Source organism: Eptesicus fuscus, chromosome 6 (genome assembly GCF_027574615.1).
Source record: "Eptesicus fuscus isolate TK198812 chromosome 6, DD_ASM_mEF_20220401, whole genome shotgun sequence".
Lineage (NCBI taxonomy): Eukaryota > Metazoa > Chordata > Mammalia > Chiroptera > Vespertilionidae > Eptesicus > Eptesicus fuscus.
The window spans coordinates 59,626,029-59,645,771 of NC_072478.1; the positions used below are offsets into that span (position 1 = coordinate 59,626,029).

The window sequence follows — 19,743 nt, forward strand, 5'->3', positions numbered from 1 at the left end:
TCATTGCTGTACCTCTAGCACCCAACACTGTGCTAACATATAATACACTAGAAGCCCAGTGCATGAAATTCATGCATGGGTGGGGTCCCTAGGCCTGGCCAGCAATCAGGGCCTATTGGAGCCATCTCGCCCAGTCCTGATCGTGGCCAGGCTGGCTGGGGCCTGCTGGCTGCTGGCAAGAGCCTGCCAGACTGGGGGAGGGTCGGGGGGAGGGACCACGGGAGGTTTGCTGGCTGGGGGGGGAAGGACCGGGGGAGGTTGTCTGGCCATGGGAGGTTGGCTGTGGGAGCTCCCTGACCACCAAGGGGCAGCTCCTGCATTGAGCGTCTGCCCCCTGGTGGTCAGTGTGCGTCATAGCGACTGGTCAACTGGTCGTTTGGTCGTAACGGTCGCTTAGGCTTTTATATATATACTAGAGGCCCGGTGCACGAAATTCGTGCATGGGGGGGAGGGAGTTGTCCCTCAGCCCAGCCTGCACCTTCTCCAATCTGGGACCCCTCGAGGGATGTCCGACTGCCCATTTAGACCTGGTAGGATCGGGCCTAAATGGGCAGTTGGACATCCCTCTCACAATCCAGGACTGCTGGCTCCCAACTGCTTGCCTGCCTGCCTGCCTTCCTGATTATCCCTAACTGCTTCTGCCTGCCAGCCTGATCACCCCCTAACCACTCCCCTACCAGCCTGATTGATGTCTAACTGCTCCCCTGCCAGCCTGTTTGCTCCCAACTTCCCTCCTCTGTCGGCCTGGTCACCCCTAACTGCCCTCCCCTGCAGGGTTGATCGCCCCCAACTGCCCTCCCTTGCAGGCCTGGTGCCTCCCAACTGCCCTCCCCTGCTTGCCTGATCACCCACAACTGCCCTCCCTTGCAGGCCTGTTCCCTCCCAACTGCCCTCCCCTGCTGGCCATCTTGTGTCCACATGGGGGCAGGATCTTTGACCACATGGGGGCAGCCGTCTTGTGTGTTGGAGTGATGATCAATCTGCATATTACTCTTTTATTAGATAGGATAGAGGCCTGGTGCATGGGTGGGGGCCAGCTGGTTTGCCCTGAAGGGTGTCCCGGATCAGGGTGGGGGTTCTCTTGGAGCGTGGGGCGGCCTGGGTGAGGGGCCTGTGGTGGTTTGCAGGCCAGCCACGCCCCCCGGCGACCCAAGCGGAGGCCCTGGTATCTGGAATTTATTTTCCTTCTACAATTGAAACTTTGTAGCCTGGAACGGAGCCAAGCCTCTTGCTCGCTCCATGGTGGCAGCCATTTCTGTTGGAATTTATTTATCTTCTATAATTGAAACTTTGTAGCCTGGAGTGGAGGCCTAGGCCGGCCAGGGCTGCAGAAGCTTGGCTTCCTCCAGTAGCCCGGGGCAACCCTAGCCTCCTGCTCTTCCAGCTCCTTGGCTGCTGCCATTTCTGTTGGAATTTATTTACCGTCTATAATTGAAATTTTGTATCCTTGAGTGGAGGCCTGGGCCCGCCAGGGTGTGTGGAAAGCTTGGCTTCCTTCATTGCCAGGGAAACTCAAGCCTCCCTCCTGCTTCTCCGTGGTCACAGCCATCTTGGTTGGGGTTAATTTGCATACTCGCTCTGATTGGCTGGTGGGCGCAGCTGGTGGGTGTAACGGGGTGATGGTTAATTTGCATATTACTCTTTTATTAGATAGGATAGTAGAATCCTGGTGCACGAATTCGTGCTTGTGTGGGGTCCCTTGGCCTGGCCAGTGATCGGGGCCAATTGGAGCCGTCTCACCCAGTCTCGATCGGGGCCATAGGGACTGGCCAGCCAGGGGGAGGAGCTGCGGGAGGTTGGCTGTGGGAGGGCACTGACCACCAGGGGGCAGTTCCTGCATTGAGCGTCTACCCCCTGGTGGTCAGTGAGTGTCATAGCGACCGGTCATTCGGTCGGTTAGGCTTTTATATATATAGATACACACAGTTAATATTGTTGACTTACTGGATTGATTAATGGTATGCCTCAGATATCCTGGAATAGATGTGTATTTTTTATTATACACCCTATTTCATTTCAGAAAGAAGTAGAGGTAAGAAAGTATCTAGTAGACTAACTAGAGCCCATGCAATGATTTAGACTGGAAGAGAGATTGTCATGAAGCCATGCCAATACATGAGGTAGCTTAGAGTGTAGAGTCAGAAGAGGACTACGGATGGGATCCTGGAAATACTTCCATGTTAGTGTTGACCAGAGAGTAGCACTGTCTTTAAACTTAGCAAAATGGGAACCCTGTTTGGGCCTTGTGCTTTGGAGTTCCTCATCTGGCCTTCCTTCAGCTACGCCCCTCCTGATAAAATTAGGATTTGGGGGAGAACTGAACTAGTCCATCTGTACCTTTTTCTAGGTCAAGTTCTGAATATTTGAACCCCTGCCCATGTGGCCCTTCACAGGCCTCTTTTCTGATCCTTTCCTCTCTTGAATGTAGCCTAAGGGATGGCCAAAGGGTATCAGTTTGCAGGCATGTGGCCAGAGCTTGGGATGCTACATGTATGTATATGAGGCTTCTTGTAGTATGGAGTGGAGCCAAAGTTGGGAAGATATAAAGAGACAGGCTGCAGGCCAGGTATGTGTGTGTGTGTGTGTGTGGGGGGGGGAGGTATGGTTCTCCCATGCCCCCATAGAACTTGAGGGAATCTGAATAGTTCAAATCAGAACTTAGCCTTTTAGATTGTTATAAAAGTATGTATGGCAAGATGGCAAGGTAGAATAATTTAATAGCTTGTTAGCTTGATTTATAACTTTTAAAAATATTTACATATATGGTATATGGATTTCCATTGTAGCCTTGTTCCAAGTTCCTTGAAAATTAGGGGTGAGTCTGTAAGAGGAAATTGAAAAGGAGAAGCTAGAGAGGTAGAAATAAATTCTGGATAGAGTTTCAAGGAGGGTATGAGCAACAGTGAAGACAGAAATGTGTCCATTGGATTGGACAACCAGAATTTAGTAAAACTTTCAGTTGGTGGTAATTGATGACAAACTTCCATAGAAGGTGGAGTACCTGAGAAATTAGAAGTGGAGACAGAGTATAGAAGACTTTTCTTCTAGAACATTATCCAAGAAAGGGATCAGAGCAGTAGCTGGAGGAGAATGCAGGGTCACGGAGGAGGACTGCTCCATGTTTAAGATGAGAGAGTCTTGTAAATGTTTAGATGTTGAGGGAGAGGACCCGGTGTTAAAACAGATAAGGTTAGGGAAGAAAAGGAAATAATTGATGGAGCAAGGGCTAAGATCCAGGGCATAGGTCAGTGGATTAGCCTTTGAAAGGAGGAGGGCGTTAGAGGAGGGTTGGGATGTTTGGATGTGTCTGGAATGTAAATTTGGAGGGTGAGAGCGCCTGAGGAAGGTGACTCAATAGGCAATAATATATCATCAACATTGCTTTATAGTAGTTTTTTGGGTTAGTTTTTAAAAACCTGATTTTATATTTCTGGGGATCAGGGATTATATCCTGCAGCCACTTGAAATATAAGTCCTAATATGGGACATAGGCTGTGTATGTTGAATCTGTCCTTACTTAGTAATTGTTATTTAGTGGTGACTTGCAATTTTAAGTTTGATAAAAACCTCTGATTTCTCAATACCCTAGAAAGAATTTATTATTATATGTATTATATAATGTGTATTATTAGGCTTTGGAGATGGTTTGTAATAAGTACATACTGTCTGAATTACTCTTACTTTGGGAAATATATTTTTAATAAAATTATATTAATACTGTCTTTCCCCCCCCCGCTACTAGTTCCAGAGAACTGCTGGTTTATGTTTTAGCTCTTGCCAAGTTGTGAAAATAGTGAAGGATGGTTAAACTACTTAACATTCAAATTGTAAGTAAAATTTATTTATGTTATTATTATCTATATGTTTAGAAAACAGAAACTGAAAATAGTCATTATCTTATATGATAATGGTGAGCTTCAGTGTGTGGGGCTGTGGATTTTTCTTATTTTTTTATTAAGATACAAATACTTCCTCCATTTCTGTTGATAAGATAAAAAAGGAGATAGTAGTACTGAATGGTCTTAAATAATGAGGTGAAATTTCTGCCCCCATCCCCAGATATTTCTTTTGCTTGTAGGAGTTTATGGAAATAGTTTATTATTTTATTTCCACATTCCCATGGTACCAGTAAACTTAATAGAGGATATAATATTAATGGAATGATTTTTTAGAAATGTATTTTCTCTTTATAGTTTTTTGCATTCTTTAATTTTTATATGAAAAAATCCTATAATCTCTGTAATTTCTCTATGAAAAATTTAACATTCAAAAAATCAAATAAAGTGTAACTTCTTAGGAATAATCTAATGCATAAATCTAGATGGTGTACATATTGAAATTCATCCCTACTGAGGAAAACTGAATTATGTTGACTTGAAACCATTTGTTATATTGCATATTGAACCAATAGCAAAAAAATTATTGAGGAAAAAATAATAAAGTAATGTTTAAGGTATTCCAAGTGATTTCACTACTTTATTTTCAAACTACTCTATTTGGAAGTACAAACTACTCAAATTAATCTGTTTTATAGTTCTTGTAAAGTATTCAAAATGTGACCACAAAATTAGATTGCTGCCATAGCAAAAGACAGTTCTAATTATTCAGATAAATAAACTAAATGAGCCAAAGAAGAACAGTAAAATATTTACAAACCAATAAATCTTTTGATTTGTCATATAGGCAACTAATTTTAGAAGTTGTCTCGGTCTAGCACATTTCATGTCTTCATGCATAAAAGTTTTTTAAAATATCTATGAAAATATTTCAGGAATAAAAGAACACCTTCATAAAGATAGAAAGTTATATAACATTTTATCTCTTAGAATATAAATATCATAATGTCATGAATGTTCAGTAGCTTGGTAAGAACTTAATTTCAGTGAACTTGGCAATGCTAAAAAGTAGAATGCTCATTACTGCCCTCTTTTGACACAGGACTGTATAAGCATATCTCCTTTTAGTTTATACAAATGTTAAAAATTAGATTGCAAAATAGGTTGTGCTTTATATCTTTCCTATACGTTTTTAATAACTTTTCAAAATTCTTCCTCTTTTTAGGCTCTCTGGTTAATCATCTTTAGAAGACTGGATTTCTGGACATCTACTCCACTCTTCTATTGACTTTTAAGATATGATAATGCAAACCTGTAACACTGGCAATCATCCATGAACCTTTAATTGCACTGATTAATAGCATTTCAAGCTTCCTCAGGGAATATACAATGACATCAGCTGTGGTTGACAGTGGAGGAGGTTCTGTTTTGGAGCTTTCCAGCAGTGGAGTAGAGAATCAAGAGGTTAGGCACCCAATGTACTATGTTACTGTTTTGTTCATAGGCTTCAGTGCATAGACTTAGTTTTGAAATTAATGGGAAACAGGTATTTGAGAATAGAAATGTACGATTGAAATTGTACATGTACACATCATGTGTCTTTATATAATTTAGGTAATAGAAGGTTGAGGGAATGTACTGCTGGACTCACCCGAGTTGTTGGAACATGCATATGTTGGAATGAACTGGGAGAAAAAAATTGAAAGAGAGAATACTGTAGTATTAGTTGAGAGAGAGAGATTTTAAAATTTATTATTTTGTATTATAGAGTCTATAGATATATACTATACCTAAATTAAATTAATCTTAAATTAGAATTTTGTATCTCCTTTAGTTGTCATCTTTGGTTTTTGTTTTTGTTATATCTAATTCAGTGTGAGGATCCATCATATTTTAATCTAATATATTTATATGTATAGATGCATTACATATACATATATGTGTGTGTATTTAAGACTTTAGATAATTTGTAAATCAGTAAAGAAATTTAGGTTTTGAAATTTTATACATGTAGAATTTTTTACATTATTAGCATTTTGGGTTATTTTCATGTTATTGATGATATTAAATAATCAGAGATGGGAATAGAAAAATAACAGTACCAGAAATATAAGAACTTCCAGGGCCTGGCTTCTGTTCCCACCAATGGGAAGGAGCTAAATTAAAATAGAATAATGCTGTCGCACTAATGGACAAATATTTGGTCAGACATGAGGTGGGAAAATGGAGAGTTTACTGTATTTAGAAAATCTGTTTTCTCTATAGTCTGTGAAAGATACTGCTGTTATTGGTACTCGGTACCAGCATAGTGGTATAGTGACATGACTGAGAAACAAGTTAGGGCATCAGGCTGTGTGTTCTGCAATCTGGGTTCTTTTTCTTGCTTGCCTGGTGTCTTGCTTGGTGTCTGTCAGTCTTCTAAGATAGCGATGTGCAAATTCAGTGGGAAGGAGATAAAGCAAAGCTTACTACTATTCCTTGGTTCTCAATGGACTTGGTAACTCAGATGCTCCTGTCTGTCGTATAGGAATCTAAAACTGGTTCATTGTCCATTAAGGGGGAAGCCACAGCTACAGAACATACTTTATTCTTGTGATCAATGTCTACTTCTTCCTTGAAGATTTACTTTCTGTAGGATCACTTTCAGGTGTGATTCACCAGAGATCAGGGACCTGGGGGACTTCCATCCATATCACCCAAACCATTTATTGCTGCTTCTTCAAGAGCTTTCTCTTTGTATTATAGTTTTTCTCTGTTGGTATTTAACCGTATGAAGGGAGATGCCGACAACAATAGGCAGAATATATTTACCTTGTGCTGATTGGGTACCGTCACTGTGGAAAAGAATACAATAGTTTATTTCCATATAAATATAAGGAAGACTCATATTTTTCTTCCTTTACATGGAATCCCAGGTGTTCTTGGCTTAGAGAACTAATTATAAAAGAGAGAATCTGATAAATGTAGTCATTTTACCAAGGCATTTTTGACTAATGATTTATGTGGTAGCCTTACAGGGTGGTCACAAGCATATTAAGTAGTATTACACCATAGTGGGGTAAACTATTCTTGGAGAACGTTTTCTTCAACAAATATTAACTGACCACTTACCTGTGTCTAGTAATTTTCTAGGCATTAGGGATAAAATACTTCAGAATGGCTGTGAAAATAAATGAGGACTAGAGATGGATGGAGAGGTGTTAGAGGATATTTTAATTAGGGTGTTCAGGGAAGGCTTCTCTGAAGAGGGGTTATTTTAGTTAGACTTAAATAAAGTAAGGGATTGGGCAATAGAAACATCTGGGGAAAGAGAATACCAGGAAGAAAGAAAAGCCATTAATATCTGAAAAATATTCTCATTTTACAAAGGGAGTTTTGGAGATAGTGACATTTGAAAGATAACATTTTTTTAGAAATACATTTTTAGTTATTTCAGACAGGAAGGGAGAGGGAGAGAGAGATAGAAACATCAATGATGAGAGAGAATCATTGATTGGCTGCCTCCTGCACGCCCCCTACTGGGTATGGAGCCCATAACCTGGGCATGTGTCCTTGATGGGACCCTTCAGGCCGATGTTCTATCCACTGAGCCAAACTGGCTAGGGCTGAAAGATACATTTTTTATCTTACACGCAGTTTTTCAGGAATATATCTATAATATATAGTAGTATATAATATCCATACTGTAAAGTATAGGGTGGGTGGAAAAAAATGACCTTCAAGATTCTATAATCATAACTCCAATCTGAAGAAAAAATAAATGTATAAAAGGTGGTGGGTACTGTATTGGATACCTGAAACTAATATAATATTGTATGTCAATTATAATTGAAAAATAAAATTTAAACAATGGTCAGTAGTTGGCCAAACAAAGTGGTAGGCACTTATTAATACATGAGAGTTATTAATACATGTTTAGGCTTTATTTTTATAACTTTATTTCTTATTGTAGAAGTAATACATTTTATAAAGTTAGGATAATCCTGTTCTGACAAAGATACCACAAAAGTAAATTATAATCAAACTTATGAGTGTAGATGTAAAAATCACAAAAAATAGTAATAAATATACAAAATGCAATTATATATTAAAAGTCCAGTTACCAAAAAGGATTTAGATATACAAGGATAATTCAGTATTGAGAAAACCATTACTGTATCTCTCTACTAATATGACATATGACATATGACATATGATATGTTAGTAGGAATAAAATACTTAATGAAATGGGATTTTATGAAATTCTATATCCACTCCTGATAAAAACTCTTCATACTATAAGTATAGGTGTATACTTTCTTAACATTATAAATAATAACTTACAAATCAACAGCCAGAATCCTGTTTAATGGTGAAGTACTAAATTATTTTCTTTAAAATTGGAAAGAAGATAAATGTAGGTAGTACCATTACTATTACTTAATATTTTCCTGCAAGCAGGCAAAAAAGATACAAATATTATAAAAGAGACCAAATTATTATTTGTAGGTAATATGAATAGCTACCTGGGAAAACCAGAGGGAATCCATGGAAACCCATTAGAGCTTATAAAAGTTTGGCAGGTACAAAATTAACACAAAAATATTTAGCTTCCTTTTGTAAGGACTATAATTAGTTATAAAAGATCATGGACAATAAGATCCCTTTCAGAAAATTAACCAAAAATATAAAATGTTGAGGAATAAGTATAAGAGATATATGGGACTTGTTTGAGGAAAATTATTGATACTGAAGTACATGAAAGAAGACTTCAATAAACAGCTATACTTTATACTGGTATAGGAGAGATGGGAAGGTCAGTGTTGAGGACATCAATTTCCTTCAATTAATTTATCTATTTAATAACATCTTCATCAAATGTTAGGGCAACTTTGGGAAAAATTAATTATATAAATCTAATGATTGCATGGGAGAGTGAGCATGCAGAAATAGGTTTCACAGAAATATAGGATTAGTGCAGGGGGGAAAAAAAGATTTAAATATAATTCTAAAACCACAGTGAATATAAGGTCTAGTGGGCATCTGGTTCCAAATGAACAGGATTGGGCTTTTTTTTTAATCCTCACCCAAGCAGTGAGGATTTTTTTTCCATTGGTTTCTAGAGAGAATGGAAGGTTGGGGTGGATGGAAGAGAGAGACATTAATATGAGAGAGAGACATCAATTAGTTGCCTCCCGAATGTGCCTTGACCCAGGTCAGGGCTGGAACCTGCAGCCCAGGTATGTGCCCTTGACTGGGAATTGAACCTGTGACACTTGGGTGCGTGGGTTGACGCTTCAACCATTGAACCACACTAGCCAGGGTGGGATTGGGCATTTTTTCACTTTATATTGTGATGGAATAAGAGACCAGATTGTACTTCTACCATAAGCAACTAGGAAAATGAACAAAACATATGAAATCCCTGTTTTTGAAACATTGGTGTTGTGGTCTGAATGTCCTTCCAAAATTCATATGTTGAATCCTAACCCTGAATGGTGATGGTATTAGGAGGTAGGGCCTTTAGGCAATGATTAGGTCATGAGGGAGGAATCCTTATGAATGGGATTAGTGCTCTTAATAAAAGGCTCCAAAGAGATCTCTGCTTCTGCTATGTAGGGATATAATAATAAGTCTGTGACCCAGAAGTGTCACGCTGGCACCCTGAACTTGGACTTCCAGCCTCCACATCTGTGAGCAATAAAGTTCTGCTGTTTAAAAGTCGCCCAGTGTATGGTGTTGTGTAATAGCAGTCTGAAAGAACGAAGACACTTAGATCTCAGACAGTGCAGGACTGCTTTCTGAGAGAAGAGAAGGTCTGATTGTACTGCCTTATTGCTTGGGGCACTTTCTGGACCACAGTGTGGGAGGAAGGATCCCAGCAGAGTGTGACATTCTCACTGAATTGAGGAAACAAAATTTGGAATTTGGAGAGGCTAACACAACTAATTTCAGGGACAGAGTATCAGAGGAAGAATATTAGAACTCTGCCCTGGTCTTTAGCTGAGTGAGCTGCCCAGGTGTAGTATGAAGTTCTGTGAAGCCAGGCAAAAAATGACCAGATCATGTGTAAATTCAGTGAATTACTGAAAAATCTATAGAGTTCACTCAGTGGTGGGAGGAACTAGAGTTTCAATCAGAGTAGAGTAGAGAATCCAGGACATTCATGAGAGACTCTAGAAGTCATGCCTTATGGTCAGGCTACAACAGCTCTACAACAAAGGGTACTCCAAACTTGCCCTAAAAAGTTTAAAAATAGGCCTTGAAAGTTGATCCATAAGTATCTGTCCTAGTAAACATTATTAAAATATTAAAATAAGACAACGAAAGTAGAACCCAACTTCGTAAAATCTGCATATTCAGCACCCAGCCATGTTAAATGCAAAGGAGCTGGCATAAAATCTATAACTTGGAGAGAAAAAACTGTTAATGACAACAAACAAGATAGGGATGATGAAATTAACAGATAAGACTTCAGAACAGCTGTTATAAATACACTCAGGAAGTAAAAAGAAGTTTTTAAGGTAGATACCTAGAAGAGGGATTGTTGGGTCAGATGGTAACTTTATTACAATTTTTTTTTGAAGTACAATTTCCATTTATTTTCCCCCCAGAGAACTTTTCTTCACTCTTTAAAGCTTTAGCTCCTTACATGGGCTTTGGTGGAGGTTGTGGGGCAGCACCCGCAGGCCTAAATCGGGGTGGGGTGTTCGGTCCTCCCGGGCTTCACGAGAATGATTCCTGAGTACCTTGCTGTGAATGGCCCAGCTCACACAGTAATGCAGCTTCACACACAGCTTGGGAAGCACATAGGCGTCGAAGACACTCGCTTTGGAGATGTCCCTAACGGCTGCGGCCTCTACTATGTTTCGAATGACAAACTTCTTAATGGCCTTGTCCTTGGGAACGCACCAGGCACAGTTGGTGCAATGAATAGGCTGCACATGGCCTCAGCCTTTTTTGGTATGACCATTATTCCTTCTTTTCTTGGTCATCTTGGAAAGGAGGACCCAAGAGAGCTATTATAGTTTTTTTGAAGAACTGCCATGCAGTTTTCCATTATGGCCAAATATATGGTGACAGAAGATGATTTAACTTTGGGTGGTGGGGCACACAATGCAATATACAGATCATGTATCATAGAAATCTGCAATTGAAACCTATGTAATCTTACTAACCAATGTTACCCCAATCAATTTAATAAAAAAATTTAAGAATAGTTTTAGTAAGAATTTAAAAGAAGTTAAAATATGAACCTCAGAGGAGAGGTATAAAAGACATAAAAGAACCAAATGAAACTTCCAGAAATAAAATATTATCGGAAAAGAAAAATGCACTGAATAGGATTAAAAATAGATTACGGTAGGTACTTCAAACAAAAGGACCAGTGAATTTGAAGAGAGCAATAGAAACTAAATTATGGCCCTAGCTGGTTTGGCTCAGTGGATACAGCGTCAGCCTGTGGACTGAAGGGTCCCAGGTTTGATTCCGGCAAAGAGCACATGCCCTTTCAATTGGAAGAATACTATTGAAAGTTTGTTATGTTATACATAAAGTAATATTATTTGTAGATAAACTTGGTAAGTTAAGCATATTATAAAATCTAAAGAATCACCAAACAAACTAAAAACAGACTTGGTTATCTGTAGGACAATATCAAGTTTATGTAATTTGAATTCCAGAATGAGAGGAGAGGACAACAACAAAAAAATATGAAGAAATAATGGCCATAAAAATTTCCAAATTTGATGAAAAGCATAAACTTAAAGATCTGAGAATCTTGCCCTAGCTGGTTTGGCTCAGTGGATAGAGTGTTGGCCTGCGGACTGAAAGGTCCCAGGTTCGATTCCGGTCAAGGGCATGTACATTGGTTGCGGGCACGTCCCCGGTAGGGGGTGTGCAGGAGGCAGCTGGTCAATGTTTCTCTCTCATCGATGTTTCTAGCTCTCTATCCCTCTCCCTTCCTCTCTGTAAAAAATCAATAAAAATATATTTAAAAAAAATCTGGGAATCTTAAATTCCAAGCAGGAGCAAATAGGCACCGAGGCACATTATCATAAAATTGCTGAAAGCCAATTTCAGAAAGAAAATCTTAAAAGTATCCAGAGAAATATTCCTTACAGAAGAACAAAGATAATGACTACAGATATCTTGACTGAAACTATGCAAGTCAGAAGATAGTGATTTCTTTAAAACGCTGAAAGACTAAAACTTGTCAACCTACCATTATATATTCAGTGAAAATGTCCTTCCGATGAAGCTTTTTTTCAGACCAACAAAAGCTGAGAGAATTTATCACCAGGGAGCTTGTGTTATAAGAAATATTAAAAGAAGTTCTTTAGGAGAAGGTAAATAAAACTTAGGTATACCAAATGGAAACTGAGATATACATAAAGGAATGAAAAGCACTGGAGAAATAGCTACTGTATGGGTAAATATAAAATATTTTTTAAATCAGTTTTTAATTAAAAAATTGTTTATAACAAAAATATGAACAGTATATGCTAGGGTTTACAATGTGAAGAAAATGTATGACAATAGTAGAACAAAGGGTGGAGGAGGGAATTGGAAGAATACTATTGAAAGCTTGTTATGTTACATATAAAGTAATACTTATAGATAAACTTGGTAAGTTAAGCATATTATAAAATCTAGAGAATCACTAAAAATCAATATATACATAATAAGCTAATGTTTGAATTAAAATGGTTACTAAAATATTCAGTTCAAAAGAAGAAAGAATAAAAGGAACAAAGAATAAATCAAACGAACAAGATTAGGATGGTAGATTTTAATCCTGTTTTATCGATAATTGTAAATATTCTAAAAAGTCCAAATTAAAGTAGATATTGTCAGATTGGGTTTAAAAAGAAGTCAAACCAACTTATGTTTTATATAAGAAATTCATTTTAAGTATTAACAGCACAGCTTAAAAGTAAAACTTTAGAAATAAGTGTGCTATGTAAATTTAATCATAAAAAGGCTAAAGTGGTTTCAGGATAAGATTATTACCAGGGATAAACATAGACATTTCTTTTCTTTTTTTAAAATATATTTTATTGATTTTTTACAGAGAGGATGGGAGAGGGATAGAGAGTTAGAAACATTGATGAGAGAGAAACATCGATCAGCTGCCTCCTGCACACCCCCCACCGGGGATGTGTCCGCAACCAAGGTACATGCCCTTGACCGGAGTCTAACCTGGGATCCCCCAGTCCGCAGGCCGACACTCTATCCACTGAGCCAAACCGGTTTCGGCAAACATAGACATTTCATAATGATAAAAGGACTATTTTGTCAAGAAGAGTTAACAACCCTAAATGTATATACACTCGGTGTTAGAGCTTCAAACTACATCAAGCATAAATTGACAAAACTGAAAGAAGAAATAAAGTAGATAAATCTACAGTATTAATTGGAGATTGCTGCATTTCTCTCTTGGTAATTGACAGAACAATTAGAAAATCAATGAAATAGAAACATCAATGATGAGAATCATTGATTGGCTGCCTCCTACACTCCCCACTCTGGGAATTGAGTCACAATGTGGCCATGTGCCCTGACTGGGAATCAAACTGTGACCGCCTGGTTCATAGGTCAACCCTCAACTGCTGAGCCACGCTAGCTGGGCCAAAGATCTTATTTTCAAATTAGCTCAGATTCACAAGTACTGATGGTTAGGGCTTTACCGTCTTTTGGGATACACAAGTCAACCTTTAATAGGTGAATTGAGGGTTGTATTTCAAAGAATGTTAAAAACCATTGTTTAGTAGTTAAACTTCCCTTTTAGACAAATGGGGCATCATGACAGCTTTTTGCACAAAGGATTCTGATTGTAATGTGAAAAGATGCCCTCCAATGTCAGGGCAAGTATAGTATGTTTGAATGCTATTCTTACAATGTAAAAATAGCCGTGACTAATTGGTGCACATTTAATTTTCAGGGGACTTTTAAGAATAGTATTATAACCTCTTTTTTAAATATGAAGAAACGGGGGTTTAGAGGAGAAACGCAGGGTGGGGGAATAGGGAGGAATGTTGATAATTTGTTCCTAGTTAGACATGTTAAGCTTGAAGTATCAGCTGAATATTCCTGTAGTGATGTTAAGTTGGTAGTTTAAAAGTTGGGTCTGGAGTTTAGGAAATGGGTCAGAGTCTAAAGCAAATATTTAGTAATCATCAGCATAAGAGGTGCTATCCGAAACCATAAGAATGGGTAGGGGGTAGGCTTGCCTGGGATGGTAGTGTAGAGTAAAAAGAACGGAGATGCTGAAGACCGAACCTTAGCAAGTTGGCTAGGTTTGAGTCACTGGAGATGGAAGAAGTGTCAGAGGAGATGCTTAAACATAAAGTGGTTTCTAGAAAGAGAAGTGGTTCCTGAAACAACTTCATTTAAAAAGGAAGTTTTTTAAATGAGGTGATGGTCAGTGTATAGTCTGCAGAATGGCGGAGGAGAGTGAAAACTGAAATAGAATTTGATCCCTGGTGACATTTTGAGTGAATAGTTTCAATGAGGTGGTGGAATCCAGATTACAGATATATGTACAAAATGAGTCAGAGAATTAGATTGTCTTTTTTAGAGGTATATACAGGAGGAATAAGGAGCAAAGATCTGGAGTTTAGGGATGAAAGGAGGGAGAAAGGGAGAGAGAAACATTGGTTGCCTCCCGTATGTGCCCTGACAAGAAATCGAATCCACAACCTTTTGATGTACAGAAAAAGGTTCCAACCAACTGAACTACCCTGCCAGGATGAATTAAAAAAATTTTTTTTTTGGTGCTTTTTATGCATAAATGGAAAGAACCATTGAAACATTAAAACAAAACAAAGAGAGAGGAGTCATCCAGAATCCTAATTGGTGGGGAAGAGAGTATTGGCCTTCTACGGAATTCTAGTCCTCAAGTATTTCATGGTTTAGAAATTTTGACTTATTTTCTACTGGTAGAGTGGGGATGGGTAGTTCACAATATAAATTAATCTCAGATTAACCTTACTATTAAATACTAGAGGCCTGGTGCACGAAATTCATGCACGGGGGTGGGGTGTGCAGCCCGGCCTGCACCCTCTCCAATCTGGGAACCCTTGGGGGATGTTTGCTGGTTTAGGCCCTGAGGGATCGGGCCTAAACCAGCAGTCGGACATCCCTCTCACAATCTGGGACTGCTGGCTCCCAACCGCTCGCCTGCCTGTTAGCCTGCTCACCCCCTAACCACTCCCCTGCTGGCCTGATTGATGCCTAACTGCTCCCTTGCCAGCCCAATCACCCCCAACTGCCCTCCCCTGCCGGCCCAATCGCCCCAACTGCCCTCCCCTGCCAGCCCGATTGCCCCTGCCCTCCCCTGCCAGCCTGATTGCCCCCAACTGCCCTCCCCTGTAGGCTGGGTCACTCCAACTGCCCTCCCTTGCCAGCCTGTTTGCCCCCAACTGCCCCCTCCCCCCCTTCCAGCCTGGTCACCCCACACAGCCTGCTGTTAAGTCGTTTAGTCGTCCCTCACTAACCCCTCTGCTGGCCTGCTTGCCCCACGCAGCCTGCTGTTCAGTTGTTTGGTTGTCCCTCACTAACCCCCCTGCCAGCCTTGTTGCCCCACGCAGCCTGCTGTTTGGTTATTACTGTTACTGTGATGGCATCCTGAACAATTTGCATATTCCTCTATTATTAGTATAGATGCTGTTCAATTTCAGAGGAATGAAAGAAGTTTTAAGTCCCTTGGATTATATTTAAATAAAATATTCACTGCTTGTGTTAATACTAGTTCAGCTGCTACTTATGATGCTGTTTTCTGAGTTTCCAATGAGTGGAGACCTCATGTTATCTTCCTTCCAGTATTACCTATCCCATTCTCCTCATTAACTGCTATCTTCCAGCTGGGTGGTGCTGCGTGTAGGCTGTGGTTATAAAGCTGAGCAAGAGGCATGATGATTCAACTGTTACTATATTCAATTTGTGGGAAAATATTTTTTAATGGCAAAACATTGGACTTGTATTTTTCACCATATACAGAGTAGGACTGGCTGCCCCCTACACGGCCTCTACTGGGGATCGAGCCCACAGCCCAGGCATGTGCTTTGACCAGAAATTGGAACATGACCTACTGGTTCATGGGTCGACACTCAACCATTTAGCCCCACCAGCTGGGCCAGCATGTACTTTCTCTTTTTAATTTGCTGTATCCTTATTTTGTAATTTATTTAAAAACTAGAGGCCTAGTGCACAAATTCGTGCACCAGTGGGGTCCCTCAGCCTGGCCTGCGGGATCAGGCCAAAACCGGCTCTCCAACATCCCCCAAGGGGTCGTGGACTGCAAGAGGGTGCAAGCCAGGCTGAGGGACCCCACCAGTGCACAATTGGAGCCAGGGAGAGACGTGGGAGGTTGGCCAGCCGGGGAGGGACCATGGGAGGACTGTCTTGCTCAGTCCTGGCCAGCCAGACCCCAGCAGCAAGCTAACCTACTGGTCGGAGCATCTGCCCCCTTGTGGTCAGTGCATAGTGAGCGGTTGAGCGGCTTTAGCATATCATTAGCATATTATGCTTTGATTGGTTGAATGGACGACTGGACATTTAGCATATTAGGCTTTTATTATATAGGATTTTTTTGTGTGAAATGTTTGATACAAAATGAAGAGTTTATAAAATATATATGCTTCAGTCTAAGAATAACAGAAAGAATACATATTATCTATCACTAAGGTGAAAAAATAGAAACCGCTAGTATTTAGAATACTGAGAGTGTCCCTTTCTCATATACTACCTTGTCTGTCTCCAGAAGTGCCATTATCTTGACTTATGTATTATTTTCTTTATAGTATTAGTAGAGGCCCGGTGCATGAAAATTCATGCACTGGAGGGGGGGTCCCTCAGCCCGGCCTGCCCCCTCTCATAGTCCGGGAGCCCTCAGGGGTGGGAGGCGACCCGGCGATCAGGGGAAGGTGACGCCCCATCACAACTCTACTGCTGCCACTGCGCAAGCCTCAGCTGGCCCTGAGCCTCGGCTGGCCCTGAGCCTTGGGTGGCCCTGTGCCTCAGGCTAGCCCTGGGCGGCTGGGGGACTCCGGAGGTAGGCACCCCAGCAGGGCTGAGGGGACTGGGCGCTGCCATCTTGTGGCTGTGGGTGCCGCCATCTTTGAGGGCGTGACAGTCAATTAGCATATTCCTTATTGGCTGTGGGCGCCACCATCTTTGAGGACGGGACAGTCAATTAGCATATTCCCTCCTTATTGGCTGTGGACGCCACCATCTTTGCGACGGCGTGAGGGCCAATTAGCTTATTCCCTCTTTATTAGATAGGATTGTCTGCGTATATGTTCCTAAGTGACATATTTACTTTGAAAAATGAATAGTGTGTATCAGGCTAACTGCATTAGGGAAGGACAGCATTTCTGCAGTTAGATGAAGGCTTCCAGGAAGAGGGCTGACTAGTTGGCATCAGGTTCACTGACTTTCAAGAGCTTCTACTCAGGCAATCCGTAAGTGGTGTCACGAGTTAGTTCTTGGACACGTAGGGCTGGCTTGGTCAGGAACCAGTCTGGGCTACAGTAGGGACCCTGTGTTACATGTTTGTTCAGCAGGTATATGTTCCCATGGAAAGAGTGCTGCTCTTTATTTTTTATGTCTATGCTCTTTGTGCTCTTCTTTCAGCACTTAGGAGAGTATCAAACTAGGACACACTGGGAGGTGAAAAGAGTGTTTGCAGCTGATGCAGGTGGCAAGGAAAGGTGGGGTGAAGGGGCTATCAAGGCAAGCTCGCTATGAATGAAAATCTGGAATAGGCTTATCTGGACGTCCTGTGCTTAGAAACAACGTCAGTGTTTATCTTGGAGATGGCAGTTTGTCGTGCTGTCTCGGGAGTCATATTGCTGCAGTCTGGACTGGTTGCCCTTTAAGTCCAGTGCACAGCTGCATGCTGGAACCTGTCTTCCTAGGCCTCCTTGAAGATCACTGTCATCCCTCTCCCAGCTTTGATCTCCTGCATGTTCTGTATCCTAAGTCATCTTTTTTGTTGTTGTTAAATTACAAATTTACTCTTTTTTTAAATATAGAAAACACTTTCCAATTGCTTCTTGAGAAAGAATGCAGGGAAAGTAAATGTGAGCTCCTTCATGTCTGAGAGAAGGCTTTCATAAGACGGTTTGGTAGGGTGAAGAATTTAGGTTGGAAATAATTTTCCTTTATAACTTTGAAGAAATGGTTCCATTGTCATCTTCCTTCCAGTATTAGGGTTGAGAAGACTGAACTGAGTCTCAAGTCTGTGTGTGTGATGTGTATTTTCTTTCCAGAAGCTTGTAGAATCTTTTTTTGCCCCCAGTATTACAATACTTCACAGTGATGTGCCTCAGGATAGGTCTCCCTTAATTTTTTTACTAATTAATTGGTAGGTTCTTTCAAATGGGCAGCTTTAGGTCCTTCAGCTCTAGAAAAATCTCTATTCTTTGATTTCTTTCCAACCTCCCCTTCTCCCTCTCCATATTCTTTTTTCTGTAATTCCTGTTATTCATATATTGGCCTCCTGGACTGTCCTCTAATATTGTTCTCTTTTCTAGGGCTTTATCTTTTTCCTCTGGTTCTTGGAAGACTGCCTCAGTTTTATCTCCCAAGCCTCTCTCTTTTCATTTTGGTTATTGTGTTTTTAATTTCTAAGAACCCTTTATTTTTAAATGTTATTTATTTATTGTATTCTGTTCTTGTTTTATGAATATAATATATGTGAGGAACATTAATATATATGTGTGTGCATGTATGTATATATTCTTCTTAGACAACTAGTAATACTTGGCTATCTGCTCATGATTAACAGTTGAAGACTAAAATGCTGACTGAAAACGGTTTTTGGTACAGTACTGATACTAGCAAATGTGCCTAATAGACCTCAAAGGTACTCTTGTTTCTCCCTCTCCAATCTTCTGCTCCGGTGGGGAGGGCTGGTTACTAAGCATTGTGGAGAAGAGTGGGTCTAGGAGCCAGAGTGCTTTTCAAACAGGCTTAATGGGATCTTCCTTGTTTGAGCCTCCTCTTTCTCTACCAGCTGCTGCTGCTCCATTTCCAGAATTAATTTGAGATTTTGCCTTCTGTGGGTCCTCCAGTGTCTGTGCTGTTTCTCAGCTGGCTCTGCTTCGAGGCTGTGATTTGGCTTTCCTGGGTCCACTAAACCACTTAATAATATTCACCCATCCACTTTCAGTCTTCCAAGGTTTTGTTACTCTTATCTCTTCTCCTTTGTAGCTTTTATCTCTTCTCCTTACATGGTTGTCTAAAAGTCTTTTGCTGCTTTCATGAGAGTGAAATTATGTGCATGTTTTTAATTTGCCATCTGAATTCTAAAGCCCCGATTATTTAAAATGTGTATTAGTCTAAGTTTCACCTCTTAAGACTTGGACAGATTATTAAAGTTAACCCTTTGCATCTCTTGTTTTTTGTGTTGTTGTTTTTTTTTTACATTCATATTTATATTGCATTAAACTCATTGTGTGGATTCCTTGAGACTCTAGGAACTCAAGGCTTTATAAGTGAATCCAGCATTTGTGAATAAAAAGGTTGATTGTTTTTTAAATTTGCTCTTGTAGGAAAGTGAGAAGGTTTCTGACTATCCAGCAGTGATTGTGGAGCCAGTTCCGAGTGCCAGATTAGAGCAGGGCTATGCCGCCCAGGTTCTGGTTTATGATGATGAGACTTATATGATGCAAGATGTGGCAGAAGAACAAGAAGTTGAGACCGAGAATGTGGAAACAGGTAGACATCTCATCACATGTTTATTATTTCTAACTTTCTCATTTTGTGTCATCGTTGCTATTGCCAGATGAATAATATACCAAAACCCCTTCCTTTTAATGCTATTTAGTGTAGATTGGGAAGCAGTGAAACATCTCTTGTTTAAGGAAATTTATATGGACATAAGAAGTTCTCTATTACAATTTTTGAGGTATAACAGTCTTAT

General features: G+C 40.2%; 1 protein-coding gene and 1 pseudogene across 6 annotated transcripts in view; one reads left to right on the plus strand and one right to left on the minus strand.

Annotated features, from left to right (window-relative positions):
* ELF2 (E74 like ETS transcription factor 2) overlaps positions 1-19,743 on the plus strand; it is a 96,075-nt gene that overhangs the window by 21,874 nt on the left and 54,458 nt on the right. For 4 of the 6 annotated variants that reach the window (XM_028144539.2, XM_054717723.1, XM_054717721.1 and 1 more), the window contains exons 2-4: positions 3,743-3,827; positions 5,062-5,300; positions 19,373-19,538. In XM_028144539.2, coding sequence (XP_028000340.1) covers positions 5,226-5,300; positions 19,373-19,538 — 241 coding nt within the window. In that variant the 5' untranslated portion in view covers positions 3,743-3,827; positions 5,062-5,225. Of the gene's footprint in view, positions 1-3,742; positions 3,828-5,061; positions 5,301-19,372; positions 19,539-19,743 lie in introns of those variants that run through there. The other 2 variants (XM_028144573.2, XM_028144577.2) reach the window with 2 other exon arrangements.
* Positions 10,396-10,810, minus strand: LOC103287895 (40S ribosomal protein S26-like; annotated as a pseudogene).